At 44.4% G+C, this 17,571-nt stretch overlaps 1 protein-coding gene across 2 annotated transcripts in view; it reads left to right on the plus strand.

Moving 5' to 3' along the window:
- Positions 1-3,291: 3,291 nt before the first annotated feature.
- Positions 3,292-17,571, plus strand: part of LOC138666074 (centrosome-associated protein CEP250-like) — a 38,332-nt gene continuing 24,052 nt past the window's right edge. For both annotated transcript variants that reach the window (XM_069754195.1, XM_069754196.1), the window contains exons 1-6: positions 3,292-3,352; positions 4,814-4,960; positions 7,518-7,574; positions 8,482-8,540; positions 8,614-8,779; positions 15,481-15,587. In XM_069754195.1, coding sequence (XP_069610296.1) covers positions 4,847-4,960; positions 7,518-7,574; positions 8,482-8,540; positions 8,614-8,779; positions 15,481-15,587 — 503 coding nt within the window. In that variant the 5' untranslated portion in view covers positions 3,292-3,352; positions 4,814-4,846. The remainder of the gene's footprint in view (positions 3,353-4,813; positions 4,961-7,517; positions 7,575-8,481; positions 8,541-8,613; positions 8,780-15,480; positions 15,588-17,571) is intronic.

Here is a 17,571-nt window from a genome sequence, read left to right on the forward strand (position 1 = left end):
CCTCTGCCAGGCAGCGCTGGTGGCGGGCGGCTAATGTCCCTTGAGAACAAAAGGATCGGCGCACTGATACCCAAGAGTCAGTACATCCTGCACACATTAGGTGGTCCTGGTCCCCCGAAATTCTACGGTCTATTTTAGTATTGTTACCTTTGCTAGACCCTTTGGAGGGGCACCAAAGTAGCCACAAAAGATGCCCCCTCGCTCTGACAAACCACTTAGGCTGCTGTTGACCACAGGAAAACGATTTTCTACATTAAGAAAACTAGACTCTAATCCAAAAAAAACCCAAAGCTAGTTCTTGCCCTCTGCTGGCCCAGTGCCGGCTCTCTGCCCATGCTACGGTCTTTGAGATTTGGCTGCAGTGGTGACATGACTCCAGCATCCATCACCGCTGCAGCCAATCGCTGAGCTCAGCGACTCGTGTGGTCAACAACACAGAGACCGTAGCAGTGGCCCAGAGCAGGGGGGTAGGTGATCGGAGGGAGACTATTGTGTACTATCTGTGTTAGTTTTTTTTTTCTATCTGATTGGTTGGGGTTCACTTTTCTAAAAGTGGGAAACCCCTTTAAGCTGCGATAATAGTTATCTACAATCCTGTTAGTTGCAGAGGGAGCAGTGGGTGCCGAAGCTTGAGGTCGGCCCATGTCACCCATAGCAGGAGTCTATACAATGGCCCAAATATATTCACTTGAGGACAAACAATGAGAAACTCTATTTTTTTTATTGCATTTTTTTTTTCTTTTTAGCAAAGTTATGAATTCCTGGCGGAGCTTCTGCTTTCTGCACAGGAGCCGATCAGACAAAAATGAGCTTCAGCACATACTGTATTGTCACATTGAAAAATGGCAGATCGCTGAGGGTCACTGGAGTCAATCTTTTACAAGCTTTTAACAGGTAAAATCTTTTTTGCTTTTACATTTATGACCTGTCTGTCATTTGGAATGAGAGGATTCGACCTCAAGGACCCTCAAATCTACAGATAACGAGAGGCTACAAGATCTCAGCATATTGGTCTGTGTCTTGGGTAACAGCTTGAGCGTAATGGCAGGTCCCTAGTGCTACGTCAACTTTCTTAAAGGGTCTTTGTTACAATTCTTCATTTTCAATACCTCTGCTTGCAGTCAGTGAATAGAAACATTCTTGTTTGCAGCTTGAGGCTGAAAACCATGAAATAACATTGACAATGCAGGATGAGAATAGTCAGCATTAATGGCAAGAAGCAGCTCCGAGGGCCAAAACCAAAGAAACCTCTGACCACCATTTAGGGCAATTCTTCTGTTAAAATGACTGGCCAACAGGAATGCATAAAGACCCCCAGGGGCGTCAGACTATGTATCTTGGTTTTAGGTATGCCCTAACAAATGGTTATGTAGCGACAATTAAAAAAATATATAAAAAAAAGAAATCAACACAAGGGAAAAAACATAAAGAGGGAAAAAAACAACACAAAAAAAACAAAACAAAACTTTTTTTTTTTTTTTACAAGAGATATCACTGATTACATATACTGTATGTCCTAAGAAATAAAATGATAAAGCGGGATAAACTCATCCCACAAAAAACAATAAATCATACAGCGACCTTGAGCAGAAAAATGAAAAAGTTGCTACTCTAAAGAGGTAATATCGAAAAAAAAAAAAAAAGGTGATTATCATGGTACCTGCCTACTGGTACCTCTACACCCCATAGGGAGCTTGGTGCCCCAGAAGTAGGAAATCTCCCCCAAAGTTTATTGTAGGCACAGTTACAAGAAAGTTGTTTCCTTGTTGAAAACCCTAAAATCCAGGAGGTCATTTTGTGCCATGCAGTTTTAGGCTTTGTTAACAAGGAATTTTTTTACAGATTTTTATTTTGAGTAGCTCCTCCTTAAAGACTGCTGAAAACACGCCTGGAAAACTCTTCCTATTCTTTTCTATGGGAATCCAAGTTGCTGTTCATATGTAGAGTGTTGGGTTTTTTTTAGCTTTTTTTTTTTTTGCTCATAAAAAAGTTTTAAAAAACACCTGATTGCATTAAAAAAATAAATAAATAAAATAAGTGCATGACACTTCTATGAAGCGGCTGCTGATGGAATCAGTAGCAAACTATTAATTGTCCAATCAAAAAACTCAAAAAAAAAAAGGAAAAAATGCAAGGATCTAGAATCTGCCTGCAAATCTATCTTTCTATGGAAAAACGACTCGCGGTTCATATGTTCCGGCTTTTGGACGTCTTATTTTGGACGCTCTGTGCTTTATAGAAAAGCTCAAAAGACGTCCAGATGTTGTTTTGAAGCATTTTTCCATCATTTTTGCTTAACTCCTTAAGGACAGGGTGATTTTTGTTGTTTTTCTTCTCCCCATCTTCCATAACTATTTTAGTGTTCTGTACCCATAGCCGTATGAGAGCTTGTTTTTTTCTGGATGATTTCTTTTTTTTTGAGTGACACCAATTATTTTATCATGTGTTCCCCTGGAAAGGGAGAAAAAAAAATTCAAGTTTTGTGAAATAGTAATCCGTGGGTGCGATTCTCCAGCTCAGTACGATTACACAGATACCAAACATGGATAGTTTTTGTTTTATTTTAGTGGCAAAAAAAAAATCTGAAATTTATTTTTAAAAAAATAATAAAAAATTAGCTATTAATTTTTTTTAAAAAATTTTGCTGTGACGCCATTTTCCGTCTTCAATTTTCGAGACTCCTCAGTCAGGGAGACGTCATATGACGGATCCTGGGCAGCAGACGTCGTTAATTAAAAATCACTAGAGGTTTCTTCATCATTTCATGGAAGGAAAAAAAACAACTGGGAAATGATAATAAAAAGATTTCACAAAAACCGTGGGAAAAACCTCCGAAAAAAGCAGCAGTGGAAAAAAAGTCCCCAAAATGCCAACATGCTAGGTGCACATAGTGACTGAGTTATTGAATGTATTTTCTCTATAGGAAAAAGCAACTGTATGAAAAACCATCCCTGAAGAGGCGTGTATAGACGTGGGCGCCTTCCTGTATAACATTGTCAGTCCTACAGACAACCACATAAACCCCAGTGACACAAGGACCCCGGGGAAAGGACAAAAATCCCCCAAAATCCACTATATTTATTATTAAAAGTGACCCGCCCCCATGATGCACTGCGAATTCACATCTCATTTATCACTAATGGAACTACATTTCCCACAGTGCAGCGCGAAAGAGCCGGAAGAGAGGGGGAGGAGTCTGACGTACCCTCCGATGTTCGATGACAGGAGGAAATGAAGAGGGTGAGCACGTGACCTTGGCGCAGTTAGTGATTGGTCGGTGGTTCTAGTGTCAGAGGTCAGGGGTCAGGATTGATCCTAAACGGGAGACACTGGAGGGAGATTCAAAATGGGGGTGAGAAAACGGGAATGGGATTGGGATTGGGGGGATAATATGGCTGATGGGGTCTGCAGCCCGCTGACACCCGGCTTTATCAGGGTTCTGACAGGTACAGGCTGCAGCAGTGTGTACAGATGTGTAACCGGGCAGGTTTAGGTGAGGGCGTAACCATGACAACTGTTCTCAGGCCATAAAGGCTGGTGCGACAATTATGGAGCGAAATCACAGACTGACTGCAGCTGCGCGGTGGTGTCACGTTGCTAGGCGACAACGCCATGGTAATGTCTCTGTCCAGCCGCCGCCGCCGCAGAGAAGTTGTGAAGTTTTTCTTAGATTCGTTCAGTTTCTCATCAAACCTGAGGAAAAATGTTAAACTTTACAAAAGCTTTTTTTTTCCCCAAGGCAGTTTCCAGGATTTTTGACAGTGAAAACCTTCTGGATGGCAGTGTAGTCGCCGTGACGCAGAGTGTGTCGGCCGTGACGCAGTGTGTGTCGGCCGTGACGCAGTGTGTGTCGGCCGTGACGCAGTGTGTGTCGGCCGTGACGCAGGGTGTGTCGGACGTGACGCAGTGTGTGTCGGCCGTGACGCAGTGTGTGTCGGCCGTGACGCAGTGTGTGTCGGCCGTGACGCAGTGTGTGTCGGCCGTGACGCAGTGTGTGTCGGCCGTGACGCAGTGTGTGTCGGCCGTGACGCAGTGTGTGTCGGCCGTGACGCAGTGTGTGTCGGCCGTGACGCAGTGTGTGTCGGCCGTGACGCAGTGTGTGTCGGCCGTGACGCAGTGTGTGTCGGCCGTGACGCAGGGTGTGTCGGACGTGACGCAGGGTGTGTCGGCCGTGACGCAGTGTGTGTCGGCCGTGACGCAGTGTGTGTCGGCCGTGACGCAGTGTGTGTCGGCCGTGACGCAGTGTGTGTCGGCCGTGACGCAGTGTGTGTCGGCCGTGACGCAGTGTGTCGGCCGTGACGCAGGGTGTGTCGGCCGTGACGCAGTGTGTGTCGGCCGTGACGCAGTGTGTGTCGGCCGTGACGCAGTGTGTGTCGGCCGTGACGCAGGGAGTCAGGGCCGGGCAGTTACAGCCATCGCTCTCCATACACAGAGTGGTGACTGAAACCCAAACACTGCTGGGGGGTGAATAATGTTAATTTCCTCCTGGCAGTGGGGGTCTAGGTGCCAGCGCCGGGCATATTCAGAACGCTATTAACCCCATATCTGCAGGTTACTAGCATTTCTTCACGTGATGGGTTCCCTTTAATTTTTTTTTTCAATATTTAGTTTTGGATCTTCAATCGTTTGCTCTCTCCTAGATGCAGCAGCAGCACCACAATATTGTGGTAAAGAGGGACAATGATGCTCTGGGCTGTGCTGGTTTTTTGTTGCATCGTTATCGCAGCGTGTATCCTGAGCCCAGACTCCGCTCCTGAGTTCACTGCCCATGTGATATGTTCCTGACATTGGGCGCTGTTTGTGTCTTTGCCAGGTGTAGAAGGAGGCAGATGACGCCCTCCCAGCTATGACGCAGGGGGTCGAGCTCGGCCGAGACTGGCTGACGCTGCAGAGGGAGCTGCAGAACTCTCTAGAAGCTCAGAAGAGGCAGGCGGTTCTGGTGGAGAAATTACAGGCAAAGGTGACGTCCCTCCGACTGTCCTGACGCTAAATCTAGATCCTCTCTGAAGTCGGCGCACTGACGTTCACCATTGTGCAGCCTTCAGAGCTGAAATCTTTCGCTGCTCGTTCTGTGTCTGCACAGATTCTGCGTTTGTGATTTCTAAAAGAAGCAAACAGCTGTTAGATGGATGGCTTTATATGCAATAACCTGGTCCTAGAGCAACGGTCTGCAGATGGATAGCTTTATATGCAATAACCTGGTCCTAGAGCAACGGTCTGCAGATGGATAGCTTTATATGCAATAACCTGGTCCTAGAGCAACGGTCTGCAGATGGATAGCTTTATATGCAATAACCTGGTCCTAGAGCAACGGTCTGCAGATGGATAGCTTTATATGCAATAACCTGGTCCTAGAGCAATGGTCTGCAGATGGATAGCTTTATATGCAATAACCTGGTCCTAGAGCAACGGTCTGCAGATGGATAGCTTTATATGCAATAACCTGGTCCTAGAGCAACGGTCTGCAGATGGATAGCTTTATATGCAATAACCTGGTCCTAGAGCAACGGTCTGCAGATGGATAGCTTTATATGCAATAACCTGGTCCTAGAGCAATGGTCTGCAGATGGATAGCTTTATATGCAATAACCTGGTCCTAGAGCAATGGTCTGCAGATGGATAGCTTTATATGCAATAACCTGGTCCTAGAGCAACGGTCTGCAGATGGATAGCTTTATATGCAATAACCTGGTCCTAGAGCAATGGTCTGCAGATGGATAGCTTTATATGCAATAACCTGGTCCTAGAGCAATGGTCTGCAGATGGATAGCTTTATATGCAATAACCTGGTCCTAGAGCAATGGTCTGCAGATGGATAGCTTTATATGCAATAACCTGGTCCTAGAGCAACGGTCTGCAGATGGATAGCTTTATATGCAATAACCTGGTCCTAGAGCAACGGTCTGCAGATGGATAGCTTTATATGCAATAACCTGGTCCTAGAGCAACGGTCTGCAGATGGATAGCTTTACATGCAATAACCTGGTCCTAGGACAACGGTCTGCAGCCTTCAGAGTCTGCTGGGAGTGATAGTTGCAGACCGCCATCTTGGAAGGTCACCTGACCAACCATTTACTAATTTATTTTTCTTTTTTTTTGTGTGATTTGTTTGATAGAGCAAACAAATCACACAATCCTGAGATTGTGTGATTTGTGATTTGTGATGCAGAGACACAATCCTGTCTCTGCTTTCTTTTCGAGCGCCCATGGCCCTCCCCCAACCAATGTTCTACCTTTGTGTGGTGCTGATGGCTACCTGGGACGTGCTGAAAGTTGCCGTCGTCGCCATCTTGGTGCTCCTTTGAAGTTTTCAGGCTGCGCATAATAAGAGATCGGTATTTTTACTATACACTGCAACACAAAAACATTGCAGTACATAGTACACACACTGGTTCAAGCCACCAGTAATAAGACAAAAAAAAGTGAAAAATGAAAATGTTTTAACAAAAAAAAAAGAGACCCCCCCCCCCCCCCCATTTTCACAGTTTAAAAAAAAAAAAAAATTTGGCCATTACTGTATCCATGAAACACCAACCAACAAAAATGTAAAATGAATAAATGTAAAGAGTATTTAAAAATTAAAAAAACAAAAGGAAACATAAAAGTTCCATTGCTCCCCATTTTACTGAGGCTTATTTATCGCTGTATCCATACAATTGCAATGTATATAAAATAAACCCTACAGTTCTGCACGCAAGAAAAAAAATAACAATCTAAATGTCTTTATTTTTTATAAAGTTAAGAATTTTTTAAAACTGATAAATCAAAGATCAATCTAGTCTTCAGCAAAGAAAATAAAGTCTCCAAAACATTTCTAAACTGCTTCAGTAAAAGAACAACTCCCCAAAGGAGGAATGTTTCTATAAGGCTATGTGCACACGATGCGGAAAACGCTACGAGTCTGCAGCAGTTTTCCATGAGTTTACATTACAAGAAACCAATGGGAAACAAAAAACGCTGTGCACATGCTGCTGAAAAAGCGGCGCGGAAACGCAGCGTTTTACATTCCGCAGCATGTCACTTTTTGTGGATTACGCCGCAGTTTTACAGCTGCTCCTATAGAAAACCGCAGTTGTAAAACCGCAGTGAAATATGCAGAAAAAACGCGGTAAATCCGCAGCAAAAACGCAGCGTTTTTGCCCTGCAGATTTATCAAATCCCCTGCAGAAAAATCCACAGTGGACCATTCTACATTCTATGTGTGCACATAGCCTAAGTGGTTCCAGTTTGAAAATCTCTTGTCGCATTTGAGCCCCCCCCCCCCTAAATAAAAAACCCCTTTGTGTGCACTGAGCCCAATCATGCAGGGAAGCTTCTAGGTGAAGCCTCCTCCCTTAAACTTAAAAGGTCTCATATGTAAAGTCCAATGTGGGCAATATTGATTTCCCTGCGGTCTTATTCCACATACTCGATGAGTGCATATTAGGGGATTGTTATTTCTGCAGTTTCCTAGTTCTTTGGTGTTGGACATTGATAGAATATCCTAATAGTTCCTGTGTTTCTTTCTCGCTTTGCAGGTTGTACAGTACAGGAATCGCTACCAGGAGCTGCAGCAGAGCCAGGACTTCAGTCTGGTAAGCAATGACTGTACTCTGCTCCCGTAATCATTAACCCCTTCACCCACGGGCAATTTTCTGTTTTTGCAATCCCACAGATGTTTTTTACATTTACACTGTTCACTATATGGTAAATCTGACCAGGCAATATGATTCTCCAGGTCAGTACTAGTACACAGATACCAAACATATATAGTTTTTTTTTTTATTTGTGATGGGAAAATAAAAGAAATATTTTCTCTTATGTCGCCTTTTTCCGAGATCTGTAATGTTTTTAATAGGAGGACAGGGGGTTGATTTGAAAATTTTTTTTTTTTCTTTTTAAAAACATTTTACTGTATTTAATAGTCCTCTTTGGGAAGATGAAACTACAATCATCCAATCCCTTGTTTCTCCTATGAAGGCTGACCACGGACTGGCTTGCACAGGTGGATCATAATGACAGACACAGGGGTCATCAGCAGACCCCTGGATGTCATGACAACCCATCGGCACCCCACTGTCTTTTCACAGGAGTGCCAGTGGGAGCGTGGAACCCTTGTCGGCGAGTGTTAAATACCCCTGGCAGAGATTTGACAGCGGCCTTTAACTGGATATCAGCCGCGGGCAGACTACTGCTCATTGACCGGATGTCCTATTGGTAACAACTATTTCCAACTGGCATTATCTTTTCATTGCTCTGAGTCTCAGCACTACACACAACCTGTGGACAGGGGCGCCGCTGTTTTTGGATGACGGCAGCCATGCCTTATCTAATCCTGAACCCTCCTGACACTAGTGGTGCACTTGGTTATGACTAGACCTATGCCTGACGAGACCGATGTCCAGATGACGTCCTCTCGCCCTCCTGCAGGTGCTAGATTATCAGGTACGGATGCTTTCGTAGCCAGCGCCTCTTTACCGCTGTATTTTGCTTCTGCCATAGAGCCGCGGAGAGTTGGAGTTGGAGAAAGCTCTTCGAAAGTTGGAAGAAGAACAGCAAAGGTGAGCGGAGGACTCCTCGCTGTGATGATGGGGGTTGTGTTCTCTAAGTGCCGATTCCGCTCCTCTGCCGCAGATGCGAGAATCTGGCGGCAGTAAACGCTCTGCTCAGGGAGGATCTGGTGCGGACGCAGGAGGCCAATAAGCTGCTGGGAGAAGATATCCACAAGCTGACGGCCGACTGGTCTGGAGCCCTACAGGAACTGGAGCGAAAGGAGAATGAATGGAAAGAAGAGAGGGAGGTGAGCGACTCCAGTGTTAACCCTTAAAGCACCAATCCGGCGCTGGAGTGCTGCTTTTAACCCCTTTACCCCCAAGGGTGGTTTGCACGTTAATGACCGGGCCAATTTTTACAATTCTGACCACTGTCCCTTTATGAGGTTATAACTCTGGAACGCTTCAATGGATCCTGGTGATTCTGACATTGTTTTCTCGTGACATATTGTACTTCATGACAATGGTAAAAATTATTTGATAGTACCTGCGTTTATTTGTGAAAAAAACGGAAATTTGGCGAAAATTATGAAAATTTCGCAATTTTCCAACTTTGAATTTTTATGCAATTAAATCACAGAGATATGTCACACAAAATACTTAATAAGTAACATTTCCCACATGTCTACTTTACATCAGCACAATTTTGGAACCAAAATTTTTTTTTGTTAGGGAGTTATAAGGGTTAAAAGTTGACCAGCAATTTCTCATATCTACAACACCATTTTATTTTAGGGACCACATCTCATTTGAAGTCATTTTGAGGGGTCTATATGATAGAAAATACCCAAGTGTGACACCATTCTAAAAACTACACCCCTCAAGGTGCTCAAAACCATATTCAAGAAGTTTATTAACCCTTCTGGTGCTTCACAGGAATTTTTTGAATGTTTAAATAAAAATGAACATTTAACTTTTTTTCACAAAAAATGTAATTCAGCTCCAATTTGTTTTATTTTACCAAGGGTAACAGGAGAAAATGGACCCCAAACATTGTTGTACAATTTGTCCTGAGTATGCCAATACCCCACATGTGGGGGTAAACCACTGTTTGGGCGCATGGCAGAGCTCGGAAGCGAAGGAGTGCCATTTGACTTTTCAATGCAAAATTGACTGGAATTGAGATGGGACGCCATGTTTCGTTTGGAGAGCCCCTGATGTGGCTAAACATTGAAACCCCCCACAAGTGACACCATTTTGGAAAGTAGACCCCCTAAGGAACTTATCTAGAGGTGTGGTGAGCACTTTGACCCAACAAGTGCTTCACAGAAGTTTATAATGTAGAACCGTAAAAATAAAAAATCATATTTTTTCACAAAAATTATCTTTTCGCCCCCAATTTTTTATTTTCCCAAGGGTAAGAGAAGAAATTGGACCCCAAAAGTTGTTGTACAATTTGTCCTGAGTACGCTGATAGCCCATATGTGGGGGTAAACCACTGTTTGGGCGGATGGGAGAGCTCGGAAGGGAAGGAGCGCCGTTTGACTTTTCAATGCAAAATTGACAGCAATTGAGATGGGACATCATGTTGCGTTTGAAGAGCCACTGATGTGCCTAAACATTGAAACCCCCCACAAGTGACACCATTTTGGAAAGTAGACCCCCTAAGGAACTTATCTAGAGGTGTGGTGAGCACTTTGACCCACCAAGTGCTTCACAGAAGTTTATAATGTAGAACCGTAAAAATAAAAAATCATATTTTTTCACAAAAATTATCTTTTTGCCCCCAATTTTTTATTTTCCCAAGGGTAAGAGAAGAAATTGGACCCCAAAAGTTGTTGTACAATTTGTCCTGAGTACGCGGATACCCCATATGTGGGGGTAAACCACTGTTTGGGTGGATGGGAGAGCTCGGAAGGGAAGGAGCGCCGTTTGACTTTTCAAAGCAAAATTGACAGGAATTGAGATGGGACGCCATGTTGCGTTTGAAGAGCCACTGATGTCCCTAAACATTGAAACCCCCCACAAATGACACCATTTTGGAAAGTAGACCCCCTAAGGAACTTATCTAGAGGTGTGGTGAGCACTTTGACCCACCAAGTGCTTCACAGAAGTTTATAATGCAGAGCCGTAAAAATAAAACAAAATTTTTTTCCCACAAAAATTATTTTTTTAGCCCCCAGTTTTGTATTTTCCTGAGGGTAACAGGAGAAATTGGACCCCAAAATTTGTTGCCCAATTTGTCCTGAGTGCGATGATACACCATATGTGGGGGGAACCACTGTTTGGGCACATGGGAGGGCTCAGAAGGGAAGGAGTGCCATTTGAATGCAGACTTAGATGGAATGGTCTGCAGGTGTCACATTGCGTTTGCAGAGCCCCTAATGTACCTAAACAGTAGAAACCCCCCACAAGTGACACCATTTTGGAAAGTAGACCCCCTTAGGAACTTATCTAGATGTGTGCTGAGCGCTTTGACCCACCAAGGGCTTCACAGAAGTTTATAATGGAGAGCCGTAAAAATAAAACAAAAATTTTTTCCCACAAAAATTATTTTTTAGCCCCCAGTTTTGTATTTTTCCGAGGGTAAAAGGAGAAATTCGACCCCACAATTTGTTGTCCAATTTGTCCTGAGTGCGCTGATACCCCATATGTGGGGGGGAACCACTGTTTGGGCGCATGGGAGGGCTCGGAAGGGAAGGAGCTCCATTTGGAATGAGGACTTAGATGGAATGGTCTGCAGGTGTCACATTGCATTTGCAGAGCCCCTAATGTACCTAAACAGTAGAAACCTCCCACAAGTGACACCATTTTGGAAACTAGACCCCCTAAGGAACTCATCTAGATGTGTTGTGATAGCTTTGAACCCCCAAGTGTTTCACTACAGTTTGTAACGCAGAGCCGTGAAAATTAAAAAAAAAAATCTTTCCCCCCAAAATTATTTTTTAGCCCCCAGTTTTGTATTTTCCCGAGGGTAAGAGGAGAAATTCGACCCCAAAAGTTGTTGTCCAATTTGTCCTGAGTACGCTGATACCCCGTATGTTGGGGGAAACCAACGTTTGAGCGCATGGCAGAGCTCGGAAGGGAAGGAGCGCCATTTGGAATGCAGACTTAGATGGAATGGTCTGCAGACGTCACATTGCATTTGCAGAACCCCTAATGTACCTAAACAGTAGAAACCCCCCACAAGTGACCCCATATTGGAAACTAGACCCCCCAGGGAACTAATCTAGATGTGTTGTGAGAACTTTGAACCCCCAAGTGTTTCACTACAGTTTATAACGCAGAGCCGTGAAAATAAAAAATCTTTTTTTTCCCACAAAAAATATGTTTTAGCCCCGAGTTTTGTATTTTCCCAAGGGTAGCAGGAGAAATTGGACCCCAAAAGTTGTTGTCCTATTTGTCCTGAGTACGCTGATACCCCATATGTTGGGGTAAACCCCTGCTTGGGCACACGGGAGAGCTCGGAAGGGAAGAAGCACTGTTTTACTTTTTCAACGCAGAATTGGCTGGAATTGAGATCAGACGCCATGTCGCGTTTGGAGAGCCCCTGATGTGCCTAAACAGTGGAAACCCCCCAATTATAACTGAAACCCTAATCCAAACACATCCCTAACCCTAATCCCAACAGTAACCCTAACCACACCTCTAACCCTGACACACCCCTAACCCTAATCCCAACCCTATTCCCAACCGTAAATGTAATCTAAACCCTAACTGTAACTTTAGCCCCAACCCAAACTGTAGCCCTAGCCCTAACCCTAGCCCTAACCCTAGCCCTAGCCCTAACCCTAGCCCTAACCCTAACCCTAGCCCTAACCCTAGCCCTAACCCTAACCCTAGCCCTAACCCTAGCCCTAACCTTAGCCCTAACCCTAGCCCTAACCCTAGCCCTAACCCTAACCCTAGCCCTAACCCTAGCCCTAACCCTAGCCCTAACCCTAGCCCTAGCCCTAGCCCTAACCCTAGCCCTAACCCTAGCCCTAACCCTAGCCCTAACCCTAGCCCTAACTCTAACCCTAGCCCTAATGGGAAAATGGAAATAAATACATTTTTTTAATTTTTCCCTAACTAAGGGGGTGATGAAGGGGGGTTTGATTTACTTTTATAGCGGGTTTTTTAGCGGATTTTTATGATTGGCAGCCGTCACACACTGAAAGACGCTTTTTATTGCAAAAAATATTTTTTGCGTTACCACATTTTGAGAGCTATAATTTTTCTATATTCTGGTCCACAGAGTCATGTGAGGTCTTGGTTTTTGCGGGACGAGTTGATGTTTTTATTGGTAACATTTTCGGGCACGTGACATTTTTTGATCGCTTTTTATTCCGATTTTTGTGAGGCAGAATGACCAAAAACCAGCTATTCATGAATTTCTTTTGGGGGAGGCGTTTATACCGTTCCGCGTTTGGTAAAATTGATGAAGCAGTTTTATTCTTCGGGTCAGTACGATTACAGCGACACCTCATTTATATCATTTTTTTATGTTTTGGCGCTTTTATACGATAAAAACTATTTTATAGAAAAAATAATTATTTTTGCATCGCTTTATTCTCAGGACTATAACTTTTTTATTTTTTTGCTGATGATGCTGTATGGCGGCTCGTTTTTTGCGGGACAAGATGACGTTTTCAGCGGTACCATGGTTAGTTATATCTGTCTTTTTGATCGCGTGTTATTCCACTTTTTGTTCGGCGGTATGATTATCAAGCGTTGTTTTTTGCCTCGTTTTTTTTTTTTTTTTCTTACGGTGTTTACTGAAGGGGTTAACTAGTGGGCCAGTTTTATAGGTCGGGCCGTTACGGACGCGGCGATACTAAATATGTGTACTTTTATTGTTTTGTTTTTTTTATTTAGATAAAGAAATGTATTTATGGGAATAATATTTTTATTTTTTTTTTCATTATTTTGGAATATTTTTTTTTATTTTTTTTTACACATTTGAAATTTTTTTTTTTACTTTTTTACTTTGTCCCAGGGGGGGACATCACAGATCAGTGATCTGACAGTTTGCACAGCACTCTGTCAGATCACTGATCTGATAGGAGTGCAGGCTGCTTCACAGTGCCTGCTCTGAGCAGGCTCTGTGAAGCCACCTCCCTCCCTGCAGGACCCGGATCCGCGGCCATCTTGGATCCGGGGCTGGAGGGAGCAGGGAGGGAGGTGAGACCCTCGCAGCAACGCGATCACATCGCGTTGCTGCGGGGGGCTCAGGGAAGCCCGCAGGGAGCCCCCTCCCTGCGCGGTGCTTCCCTGTACCGCCGGCACATCGCGATCATCTTTGATCGCGGTGTGCCGGGGGTTAATGTGCCGGGGGCGGTCCGTGACCGCTCCTGGCACATAGTGCCGGATGTCAGCTGCGATAAACAGCTGACACCCGGCCGCGATCGGCGGCGCTCCCCCCGTGAGCGCTGCCGATCGCACATGACGTACTATTGCGTCCTTGGGAAGTAAAGCCCACCCCACATGGACGCAATAGTACGTCTAATGGCAGAAAGGGGTTAATCTAAGTTCCTTGACCCTAGTCTGATACTCACCGGCCGCCATCTTCATTTTCTATCAGCGCCGCTCCTTCTGGTCTTCAGCAGTTTCTGACCTCCCTGATCGCCCCATTGTTAGCCGGAGCGAGCCGGAGGTCACAACTCAATATAAGTCTATGAGAGCCTTGTTGGGGGTCCCATAGACTTGCACTGAAAGCTTGTGACGTAAACTTCTGAGTTCCTGCCAGTCAGAAGCTGCGGTGACAAGATGGTGCTGCGGGACCGGAGCGGTGCTGAAAACGGGTCCAAACGGTGGCTGGTGAACATAAGGCTTGGGGGCAGGCGCCTTCCATTAGAACCACTGCTTCAGCACTAAAAAAAACAAAGCACTGGAGTGGTGCTTTAAAAGCCATTTATGTGCTGTGAGCCCCAAATTGGGCACTGGTTCATTTTTTGATATGACTACAATGGCCCAGGCTCCATTTTTCCAAATCCTTGAATTAGAGTTGAAAAATGACTTGTAGGGTGCATGTGGCTGCCACTAGGGGGCACGCACTGCACATTGTTTTATTACTGACCCGTTGGCGGTCCCGCAGTACCAATCCCGGACCGCCCGTGTAACTCTGAGGTCACATGGATGGTAGTTCAGGAGAACCAGCCTTATACCCTTTCTTGACCATGTGATATTTCAATTTTTGCAAGTTTTTTTTGCCTCTTCTTTTTTTTTTCCTAAAGAGTCGGTAGCTTTTTTTTTTCTTTTTTTTTTTTTTAAACTTTGCAAAAAGTAAAAAAAATAAAAATAAATTATTTTTGGTGTGTGTTGTCATTATCTGAGATGTGCATGCAATTATTTTTTTATTTGTTATATTTCCATTGATGGAGCTAATTGAGGACTTGTTTTTTTTTGGGTGACATCCTGTACTTTTTAATGATACTATTTTGAAGTACAAGCAATATTTTGATTACGGTACTTTGTTTTTTACATTTTGAGGTAGGTGCAACGATAAAAAAAAAATGACAAAACTGGTGTTTTGTTTTCTTTTATCTTTCGAGTGTTCACTGCACAGATCAAATACTGTAATTTTATATTTTAATAAATCTGTAATTTTTGGGACAATGATACCAAATATATTTACTATATTCATATAATACCCTGAGGATGGGGAATATAAAAGGGACAACACCGCTCAGGATCTAAGTGCATTATTAAAAATATCACAAAAAGTGCAAAGCTACCAGACTTAGGTTAACCCTGGGGGGGGAAGTCCTGGTTATTCAGTCTGCTGCACGGCTCCTGATCCACGAGGCGATCCTCAATCGTCTGCAGGTGAAAGTGAAAAGATGCAGAAAACCAGACTAATGCCGGCGCTTCCGAAAATTATATCATGTGCAGTAATAGCTTAATGAAAAAAGTTTTTTATCCTACATATCCTAGTTCTATGTTCTGCAATACTACAATATTATGTAGTGAAAATGAGTCTCCAGTGACACCGAACAATGAAAAGTAACCAGGTTATTTTCTCTTTCAGGTTTACAAATGTCGCATACAGGGCGAGAACACCCGACTCCTTCGGTTATGGACCGAGGTGGTGACATTTCATCGTCATTTTACGGAGCTAAAGACCGCAACAGAAAGGTACGAAGGATGTGGGAAAAATAAGGAAAGATCCCAAACTACACAGGACACGTCCTCTATATCAGGGGTCCCCAATCTGTAGCTCGGGGGCCACATGTGGCTCACGGTCCCATGAATTGTGGCTCACGGCTGTCTGTCAGCTTGGTGCATTAGCTCCAGATTTAGTAAACGGGTATGAAGAGCACATCTCAAAATGGTGAACTTTGTGAGCAGCCCTGCACAGAAGGGCAGATTTGGGTACACTACTACTGGTCTTGGGGGTTTAGAGATAATTTAAGTATGGTATACTGGAGACAAGATGATACTACTGGTCAGAGGAGGTGCTTGAAGCTGGATGTGACTGTGTATGGAGTGCGTGATGGAAGAATGCTGAATGTGGAGTTGGTATACTGCTTCAGGGTGATTTGTGTGGAAAAGCTTTGGTTATCATTATGCCCGTAATGGGAGCTTTAGTTGCTACTACTGTGAGGGGGACAGGAGCTGAATGTGGCTCTCAAGGTCAGAAAGTTGGGGACCGCTGCTCTATATACTACACCACACGGGACACATCCTCTATATACTATACCACACGGGACACATCCTCTATATACTACACCACACGGGACACATCCTCTATATACTATACCACACGGGACACATCCTCTATATACTACACCACACGGGACACATCCTCTATATACTACACCACACGGGACACATCCTCTATATACTACACCACACGGGACACATCCTCTATATACTACACCACACTGGACACATCCTCTGTATACTACACCACACGGGACACATCCTCTATATACTACACCACACGGGACACACCCTCTATATACTACACCACACTGGACACATCCTCTGTATACTACACCACACGGGACACATCCTCTATATACTACACCACACGGGACACATCCTCTATATACTGCACCACACGGGACACATCCTCTATATACTACACCACACTGGACACATCCTCTGTATACTACACCACACGGGACACATCCTCTGTATACTACACCACACGGGACACATCCTCTATATACTGCACCACACGGGACACATCCTCTATATACTGCACCACACAAGACACATCCTCTATATACTACACCACACGGGACACATCCTCTATATACTACACCACACGGGACACATCCTCTATATACTGCACCACACGGGACACATCCTCTATATACTACACCACACGGGACACATCCTCTATATACTACACCACACGGGACACATCCTCTATATACTACACCACACGGGACACATCCTCTATATACTACACCACACGGGACACATCCTCTATATACTGCACCACACGGGACACATCCTCTATATACTGCACCGCACGGGACACATCCTCTATATACTGCACCACACGGGACACATCCTCTATATACTGCACCGCACGGGACACATCCTCTATATACTGCACCGCACGGGACACATCCTCTATATACTACACCGCACGGGACACATCCTCTATATACTCCACCTCACGGGACACATCCTCTATATACTGCACCACACTGGACACATCCTCTGTATACTACACCACACGGGACACATCCTCTATATACTGCACCACACGGGACACATCCTCTATATACTACACCACACGGGACACATCCTCTATATACTACACCACACGGGACACATCCTCTATATGCTGCACCACACGGGACACATCCTCTATATACTACACCACGCATCCTCTATATACTACACCACACGGGACACATCCTCTATATACTACACCACACGGGACACATCCTCTATATACTACACCACACGGGACACATCCTCTATATACTGCACCACACGGGACACATCCTCTATATACTACACCACACATCCTCTATATACTACACCACACGGGACACATCCTCTATATACTACACCACGCATCCTCTATATACTACACCACACGGGACACATCCTCTATATACTACACCACACATCCTCTATATACTACACCACACGG

This window comes from Ranitomeya imitator, chromosome 2, assembly GCF_032444005.1.
Source record: "Ranitomeya imitator isolate aRanImi1 chromosome 2, aRanImi1.pri, whole genome shotgun sequence".
In the NCBI taxonomy this organism is placed as follows: domain Eukaryota; kingdom Metazoa; phylum Chordata; class Amphibia; order Anura; family Dendrobatidae; genus Ranitomeya; species Ranitomeya imitator.